Source organism: Bombina bombina, unplaced genomic scaffold, assembly GCF_027579735.1.
Source record: "Bombina bombina isolate aBomBom1 unplaced genomic scaffold, aBomBom1.pri scaffold_865, whole genome shotgun sequence".
NCBI classification, from domain to species: Eukaryota; Metazoa; Chordata; class Amphibia; order Anura; family Bombinatoridae; genus Bombina; species Bombina bombina.
This window is the reverse complement of record NW_026512564.1, coordinates 39,021-48,373: the sequence shown is the minus strand read 5'-3', so window position 1 is coordinate 48,373 and position 9,353 is coordinate 39,021. Positions and strand designations below refer to the sequence as shown.

Genomic DNA, 9,353 nt, shown 5'->3' with positions numbered 1-9,353 from the left:
TTGTTTCATATCATGATATGTACTGGTGCGTCACTAGACAATGTGTCATGTTCTGGCACGTCTCAGGGTGTAACGTCCTGTTATTTCATATCATGATATGTACTGGTGCGTCTCTAGACAATGTGTCATGTTCTGGCACGTCTCAGGGTGTAATGTCCTGTTTCATATCATGATATGTACTGGTGCGTCTCTAGACAATGTGTCATGTTCTGCCATGTCTCTTATGTTCTGGCATACAATGGCATGCATGGGGCAGGCACCTCTAGATAATGTGTCTCAGAATGTTGTATGATGTCCTATCATGACTCTGGGTCAGTTAATGTCCTGGAATAACGCAGCATGTACTTGTGGAGTCTTGTCCTTGTGTCATGTTCTGGTATAACATGAAATATCTATGGTCTGCAGATAATATGTCACATACTGGCAATGCCCTAACTGAAATTAATAAATTAATCAGCAGCTTCAAATACTAACAAAATGACAGAGGTAATAACATGCATGTTCTGGTCACATTTAGAAGAAATCGCTTCATTTTATACAGATGCTATTTATATAAATATTTATATAGATGAGGATGATCACTCGGCAGGATTTGAATAATATTTTAACAGGGCTGGTAGGGACAAGGGGGTTGCGATTTAGTAATGGGTGACATATGAGAGGCTGAGTGTTGCTGCATAGGGAAGACCTGGGGATGACATATGGGTGCTGAGTGTTTATATGAAATTCAGGACCAAAGTCGCTTCTGCTGGAAATAAGCTTCAAAACGTGAGAGCGCATAATCCTACAAAACAAGAAGTAATGGTTAGCAGATGATCCAAAAAGATGTAACCTAAAGAAATTCTTTACGCACATGCTGCAACATGAAACCATCCCCTGGTACGTACTGCAATTTGGGAGGGTCTCCTGGCATTTGCTGTAATCTGAGACCGTCCCCTCGCACTCACTGTTATCCGATACCGTTCCCTGGCATGTGCTGTAATCTGAAACCGTTCCCTGGCACGTGCTGTAATCTGAAACCGTTCCCTGGCACGTGCTGTAATCTGATACCGTTCCCTGGAACGTGCTGTTATCTGAAACCGTTCCCTGGAACGTGCTGTAATATGAGACCGTTCCCTGGCACGTGCTGTAATATGAGACCTTTCCCTGGCACGTGCTGTAATATGAGACCGTTCCCTGGCACGTGCTGTAATATGAGACCGTTCCCTGGCACGTGCTGTAATATGAGACCGTTCCCTGGCACGTGCTGTAATGGGAGACCGTTCCCTGGCACGTGCTGTAATATGAGACCGTTCCCTGGCACGTGCTGTTATCTGATACCGTTCCCTGGCACGTGCTGTTATCTGAAACCGTTCCCTGGCACGTGCTGTTATCTGATACCGTTCCCTGGCATGTGCTGTAATATGAGACCGTTCCCTGGCACGTGCTGTTATCTGAAACCGTTCCCTGGAACGTGCTGTTATCTGAAACCGTTCCCTGGAACGTGCTGTAATATGAGACCGTTCCCTGGCACGTGCTGTAATATGAGACCGTTCCCTGGCACGTGCTGTAATATGGGACCGTTCCCTGGCACGTGCTGTAATATGAGACCGTTCCCTGGCACGTGCTGTAATATGAGACCGTTCCCTGGCACGTGCTGTTATCTGATACCGTTCCCTGGCACGTGCTGTTATCTGAAACCGTTCCCTGGCACGTGCTGTTATCTGAGATCGTTCCCTGGCACGTGCTGTAATATGAGACCTTTCCCTGGCACGTGCTGTAATATGAGACCGTTCCCTGGCACGTGCTGTAATATGAGACCGTTCCCTGGCACGTGCTGTAATATGAGACCGTTCCCTGGCACGTGCTGTAATGGGAGACCGTTCCCTGGCACGTGCTGTAATATGAGACCGTTCCCTGGCACGTGCTGTTATCTGATACCGTTCCCTGGCACGTGCTGTTATCTGATACCGTTCCCTGGCACGTGCTGTTATCTGAAACCGTTCCCTGGCACGTGCTGTTATCTGATACCGTTCCCTGGCACTCACTGTTATCCGATACCGTTCCCTGGCACGTGCTGTAATCTGAAACCGTTCCCTGGCACGTGCTGTAATCTGAAACCGTTCCCTGGCACGTGCTGTAATCTGAAACCGTTCCCTGGCACGTGCTGTAATCTGATACCGTTCCCTGGCACGTGCTGTAATCTGATACCGTTCCCTGGCACGTGCTGTAATCTGATACCGTTCCCTGGCACGTGCTGTTATCTGATAACGTTCCCTGGCACGTGCTGTTATCTGATAACGTTCCCTGGCACGTGCTGTTATCTGATACCGTTCCCTGGCACGTGCTGTAATGTGAGACCGTTCCCTGGCACGTGCTGTAATGTGAGACCGTTCCCTGGCACGTGCTGTTATCTGATACCGTTCCCTGGCACGTGCTGTAATATGAAACCGTTCCCTAGCACGTGCTGTAATATGAGACCGTTCCCTGGCACGTGCTGTTACCTGATACCGTTCCCTGGAACGTGCTGTTATCTGAAACCGTTCCCTGGCACGTGCTGTTATCTGAAACAGTTCCCTGGAACGTGCTGTTATCTGAAACCGTTCCCTGGCACGTGCTGTTATCTGAAACCGTTCCCTGGCATGTGCTGTAATATGAGACCGTTCCCTGGCACGTGCTGTTATCTGAAACCGTTCCCTGGAACGTGCTGTTATCTGAAACCGTTCCCTGGAACGTGCTGTAATATGAGACCGTTCCCTGGCACGTGCTGTAATATGAGACCGTTCCCTGGCACGTGCTGTAATATGGGACCGTTCCCTGGCACGTGCTGTAATATGAGACCGTTCCCTGGCACGTGCTGTAATATGAGACCGTTCCCTGGCACGTGCTGTTATCTGATACCGTTCCCTGGCACGTGCTGTTATCTGAAACCGTTCCCTGGCACGTGCTGTTATCTGAGATCGTTCCCTGGCACGTGCTGTAATGTGAGACCGTTCCCTGGCACGTGCTGTAATGTAAGACCGTTCCCTGGCACGTGCTGTAATGTAAGACCGTTCCCTGTAATGTGAGAGGGCCCCTTTGTACGCACTGTAATGTGAGAGGGCCCCTTTGTACGCACAGTAATGTTTTGTACGCACTGTAATGTGAGAGGGCCCCTTTGTACGCACAGTAATGTGAGAGGGCCCCTTTGTACGCACAGTAATGTGAGAGGGCCCCTTTGTACGCACAGTAATGTTTTGTACGCACTGTAATGTGAGAGGGCCCCTTTGTACGCACTGTAATGTGAGAGGGCCCCTTTGTACGCACTGTAATGTGAGAGGGCCCCTTTGTACGCACTGTAATGTGAGAGGGCCCCTTTGTACGCACTGTAATGTGAGAGGGCCCCTTTGTACGCACTGTAATGTGAGAGGGCCCCTTTGTACGCACTGTAATGTGAGAGGGCCCCTTTGCACGCACTGTAATGTTTTGTACGCACTGTAATGTGAGAGGGCCCCTTTGCACGCACTGTAATGTGAGAGAGCCCCTTTGTACGCACTGTAATGTGAGAGGGCCCCTTTGTACGCACTGTAATGTGAGAGGGCCCCTTTGTACGCACTGTAATGTGAGAGGGCCCCTTTGTACGCACTGTAATGTGAGAGGGCCCCTTTGTACGCACTGTAATGTGAGAGGGCCCCTTTGTACGCACAGTAATGTGAGAGGGCCCCTTTGTACGCACTGTAATGTGAGAGAGCCCCTTTGTACGCACTGTAATGTGAGAGGGCCCCTTTGTACGCACTGTAATGTGAGAGGGCCCCTTTGTACGCACTGTAATGTGAGAGGGCCCCTTTGTACGCACTGTAATGTGAGAGAGCCCCTTTGTACGCACTGTAATGTGAGAGGGCCCCTTTGTACGCACTGTAATGTGAGAGGGCCCCTTTGTACGCACTGTAATGTGAGAGGGCCCCTTTGTACGCACTGTAATGTGAGAGGGCCCCTTTGTACGCACTGTAATGTGAGAGGGCCCCTTTGTACGCACTGTAATGTGAGAGGGCCCCTTTGTACGCACTGTAATGTGAGAGGGCCCCTTTGTACGCACAGTAATGTGAGAGGGCCCCTTTGTACGCACAGTAATATGAGAGGGCCCCTTTGTACGCACAGTAATGTGAGAGGGCCCCTTTGTACGCACTGTAATGTGAGAGGGCCCCTTTGTACGCGCTGTAATGTGAGAGGGCCCCTTTGTACGCACTGTAATGTTTTGTACGCACTGTAATGTGAGAGGGCCCCTTTGTACGCGCTGTAATGTGAGAGGGCCCCTTTGTACGCACTGTAATGATTTATATGCACTGTAATGTTTTGTACGCACTGTAATGTGAGAGGGCCCCTTTGTACGCACTGTAATGTGAGAGGGCCCCTTTGTACGCACTGTAATGTGAGAGGGCCCCTTTGTACGCACTGTAATGTGAGAGGGCCCCTTTGTACGCACTGTAATGTGAGAGGGCCCCTTTGTACGCACTGTAATGTGAGAGAGCCCCTTTGTATGCACTGTAATGTGAGAGGGCCCCTTTGTACGCACTGTAATGTGAGAGGGCCCCTTTGTACGCACTGTAATGTGAGAGGGCCCCTTTGTACGCACTGTAATGTGAGAGGGCCCCTTTGTACGCACTGTAATGTGAGAGGGCCCCTTTGTACGCACTGTAATGTGAGAGGGCCCCTTTGTACGCACTGTAATGTGAGAGGGCCCCTTTGTACGCACTGTAATGTGAGAGGGCCCCTTTGTACGCACTGTAATGTGAGAGGGCCCCTTTGTACGCACTGTAATGTGAGAGGGCCCCTTTGTACTCACTGTAATGTGAGAGGGCCCCTTTGTACGCACTGTAATGTGAGAGGGCCCCTTTGTACGCACTGTAATGTGAGAGGGCCCCTTTGTACGCACTGTAATGTGAGAGGGCCCCTTTGTACGCACTGTAATGTGAGAGGGCCCCTTTGTACGCACTGTAATGTTTTGTACGCACTGTAATGTGAGAGGGCCCCTTTGTACGCACTGTAATGTGAGAGGGCCCCTTTGTACGCACTGTAATGTGAGAGGGCCCCTTTGTACGTACAGTAATGTGAGAGGGCCCCTTTGTACGCACAGTAATGTGAGAGAGCCCCTTTGTACGCACTGTAATGTGAGAGGGCCCCTTTGTACGCACTGTAATGTGAGAGGGCCCCTTTGTACGCACTGTAATGTGAGAGGGCCCCTTTGTACGCACAGTAATGTGAGAGGGCCCCTTTGTACGCACAGTAATGTGAGAGGGCCCCTTTGTACGCACTGTAATGTTTTGTACGCACTGTAATGTGAGAGGGCCCCTTTGTACGCACTGTAATGTGAGAGGGCCCCTTTGTACGCACTGTAATGTGAGAGGGCCCCTTTGTACGCACAGTAATGTGAGAGGGCCCCTTTGTACGCACAGTAATGTGAGAGGGCCCCTTTGTACGCACTGTAATGTGAGAGGGCCCCTTTGTACGCACTGTAATGTGAGAGGGCCCCTTTGTACGCGCTGTAATGTGAGAGGGCCCCTTTGTACGCGCTGTAATGTGAGAGGGCCCCTTTGTACGCACTGTAATGTGAGAGGGTCCCTTTGTACGCGCTGTAATGTGAGAGGGCCCCTTTGTACGCACTGTAATGTGAGAGGGCCCCTTTGTACGCGCTGTAATGTGAGAGGGCCCCTTTGTACGCACTGTAATGTGAGAGGGCCCCTTTGTACGCACTGTAATGTGAGAGGGCCCCTTTGTACGCACTGTAATGTGAAAGGGCCCCTTTGTACGCACTGTAATGTGAGAGCGCCCCTTTGTACGCACTGTAATGTGAAAGGGCCCCTTTGTACGCACTGTAATGTGAAAGGGCCCCTTTGTACGCACTGTAATGTTTTGTACACGCTGTAATGTGAGAGGGCCCCTTTGTACGCACTGTAATGTGAGAGGGCCCCTTTGTACGCACTGTAATGTGAGAGGGCCCCTTTGTACGCACTGTAATGTGAGAGGGCCCCTTTGTACGCACTGTAATGTGAGAGGGCCCCTTTGTACGCACTATAATGTGAGAGGGCCCCTTTGTATGCGCTGTAATGTGAGAGGGCCCCTTTGTATGCGCTGTAATGTGAGAGGGCCCCTTTGTACGCACTGTAATGTGAGAGGGCCCCTTTGTACGCACTGTAATGTGAGAGGGCCCCTTTGTACGCACTGTAATGTGAGAGGGCCCCTTTGTACGCACTGTAATGTGAGAGGGCCCCTTTGTACGCACTGTAATGTGAGAGAGCCCCTTTGTACGCACTGTAATGTGAGAGGGCCCCTTTGTACGCACTGTAATCTGAGAGGGCCCCTTTGTACGCACTGTAATGTTTGTACGCACTGTAATGTGAGAGGACCCCTTTGTACGCACTGTAATGTGAGAGGGCCCCTTTGTACGCACTGTAATGTTTGTACGCACTGTAATGTTTGTACGCACTGTAATGTGAGAGGGCCCCTTTGTACGCACTGTAATGTTTGTACGCACTGTAATGTGAGAGGGCCCCTTTGTACGCACTGTAATGTTTGTACGCACTGTAATGTTTGTACGCACTGTAATGTGAGAGGGCCCCTTTGTACGCACTGTAATGTGAGAGGGCCCCTTTGTACGCACTGTAATGTGAGAGGGCCCCTTTGTACGCGCTGTAATGTGAGAGGGCCCCTTTGTACGCACTGTAATGATTTGTACGCACTGTAATGTGAGAGGGCCCCTTTGTACGCACTGTAATGTTTGTACGCACTAATGTGAGAGGGCCCCTTTGTACGCACTGTAATGTGAGAGGGCCCCTTTGTACGCACTGTAATGTGAGAGGGCCCCTTTGTACGCACTGTAATGTGAGAGGGCCCCTTTGTACGCGCTGTAATGTGAGAGGGCCCCTTTGTACGCACTGTAATGTGAGAGGGCCCCTTTGTACGCGCTGTAATGTGAGAGGGCCCCTTTGTACGCACTGTAATGTGAAAGGGCCCCTTTGTACGCACTGTAATGTTTTGTACACGCTGTAATGTGAGAGGGCCCCTTTGTACGCACTGTAATGTGAGAGGGCCCCTTTGTACGCACTGTAATGTGAGAGGGCCCCTTTGTACGCACTGTAATGTGAGAGGGCCCCTTTGTACGCACTGTAATGTGAGAGGGCCCCTTTGTACGCACTGTAATGTGAGAGGGCCCCTTTGTACGCACTGTAATGTGAGAGGGCCCCTTTGTACGCACTATAATGTGAGAGGGCCCCTTTGTATGCGCTGTAATGTGAGAGGGCCCCTTTGTATGCGCTGTAATGTGAGAGGGCCCCTTTGTACGCACTGTAATGTGAGAGGGCCCCTTTGTACGCACTGTAATGTGAGAGGGCCCCTTTGTACGCACTGTAATGTGAGAGGGCCCCTTTGTACGCACTGTAATGTGAGAGAGCCCCTTTGTACGCACTGTAATGTGAGAGGGCCCCTTTGTACGCACTGTAATGTGAGAGGGCCCCTTTGTACGCACTGTAATGTGAGAGAGCCCCTTTGTACGCACTGTAATGTGAGAGGGCCCCTTTGTACGCACTGTAATGTGAGAGTGCCCCTTTGTACGCACTGTAATGTGAGAGGGCCCCTTTGTACGCGCTGTAATGTGAGAGGGCCCCTTTGTATGCGCTGTAATGTGAGAGGGCCCCTTTGTACGCACTGTAATGATTTGTACGCACTGTAATGTGAGAGGGCCCCTTTGTACGCACTGTAATGTGAGAGGGCCCCTTTGTACGCACTGTAATGTTTGTACGCACTGTAATGTGAGAGGACCCCTTTGTACGCACTGTAATGTGAGAGGGCCCCTTTGTACGCACTGTAATGTGAGAGGGCCCCTTTGTACGCACTGTAATGTGAGAGGGCCCCTTTGTACGCACAGTAATGTGAGAGGACCCCTTTGTACGCACTGTAATGTTTGTACGCACTGTAATGTGAGAGGGCCCCTTTGTACGCACTGTAATGTTTGTACGCACTGTAATGTGAGAGGGCCCCTTTGTATGCGCTGTAATGTGAGAGGGCGCCTTTGTACGCACTGTAATGATTTGTACGCACTGTAATGTGAGAGGGCCCCTTTGTACGCACTGTAATGTGAGAGGGCCCCTTTGTACGCACTGTAATGTTTGTACGCACTGTAATGTGAGAGGGCCCCTTTGTACGCACTGTAATGTGAGAGTGCCCCTTTGTACGCGCTGTAATGTGAGAGGGCCCCTTTGTACGCACTGTAATGTTTGTACGCACTGTAATGTGAGAGGGCCCCTTTGTACGCACTGTAATGTGAGAGGGCCCCTTTGTACGCGCTGTAATGTGAGAGGGCCCCTTTGTACGCACTGTAATGATTTGTACGCACTGTAATGTGAGAGGGCCCCTTTGTACGCACTGTAATGTTTTGTACGCACTGTAATGTGAGAGGGCCCCTTTGTACGCACTGTAATGTTTGTACGCACTGTAATGTGAGAGGGCCCCTTTGTACGCACTGTAATGTGAGAGGGCCCCTTTGTACGCGCTGTAATGTGAGAGGGCCCCTTTGTACGCGCTGTAATGTGAGAGTGCCCCTTTGTACGCACTGTAATGTTTGTACGCGCTGTAATGTGAGAGGGCCCCTTTGTACGCGCTGTAATGCGAGAGGGCCCATTTGTACGCGCTGTAATGCGAGAGGGCCCCTTTGTACGCGCTGTAATGCGAGAGGGCCCCTTTGTACGCACTGTAATGTGAGAGTGCCCCTTTGTACGCACTGTAATGTGAGAGGGCCCCTTTGTACGCACTGTAATGTGAGAGGGCCCCTTTGTACGCACTGTAATGTGAGAGGGCCCCTTTGTACGCGCTGTAATGTGAGAGGGCCCCTTTGTACGCACTGTAATGATTTGTACGCACTGTAATGTGAGAGGGCCCCTTTGTACGCACTGTAATGTGAGAGGGCCCCTTTGTACGCACTGTAATGTTTTGTACGCACTGTAATGTGAGAGAGCCCCTTTGTACGCACTGTAATGTGAGAGGGCCCCTTTGTACGCACTGTAATGTGAGAGGGCCCCTTTGTATGCACTGTAATGATTTGTACGCACTGTAATGTGAGAGGGCCCCTTTGTACGCACTGTAATGTGAGAGAGCCCCTTTGTACGCACTGTAATGTGAGAGGGCCCCTTTGTACGCACTGTAATGTGAGAGGGCCCCTTTGTATGCACTGTAATGATTTGTACGCACTGTAATGTGAGAGGGCCCCTTTGTACGCACTGTAATGTGAGAGGGCCCCTTTGTACGCACTGTAATGTTTTGTACGCACTGTAATGTGAGAGAGCCCCTTTGTACGCGCTGTAATGTGAGAGGGCCCCTTTGTACGCACTGTAATGTGAGAGGGC

The 9,353-nt window shown here is 50.8% G+C and overlaps 1 protein-coding gene across 1 annotated transcript; it reads right to left on the bottom strand.

The window, feature by feature from the left end:
* Positions 1-727: 727 nt before the first annotated feature.
* LOC128644399 (serine/arginine repetitive matrix protein 5) lies at positions 728-8,632 on the bottom strand. Its single transcript, XM_053697027.1, has 3 exons — positions 8,565-8,632; positions 948-3,036; positions 728-784 (listed from the first exon to the last, which is right to left on the bottom strand). Exons 1-3 carry the CDS (start codon positions 8,630-8,632, stop codon positions 728-730), a joined length of 2,214 nt encoding a protein of 737 aa, XP_053553002.1.
* Positions 8,633-9,353: the final 721 nt, after the last annotated feature.

Excerpts from the sequence above, each read along its gene's own strand:
- LOC128644399 (XM_053697027.1), bottom strand. The coding sequence starts at position 8,632 with ATGGGCCCTCTCGCATTACAGCGCGTACAAAGGGGCCCTCTCACATTA. Across the intron at positions 3,037-8,564 it reads CAGCGCGTACAAACATTACA|GGAACGGTCTTACATTACAG; the intron begins GTGCGTACAAAG and ends CTCACATTACAG. Across the intron at positions 785-947 it reads GGGAACGGTATCGGATAACA|GATTATGCGCTCTCACGTTT; the intron begins GTGAGTGCGAGG and ends CTTGTTTTGTAG.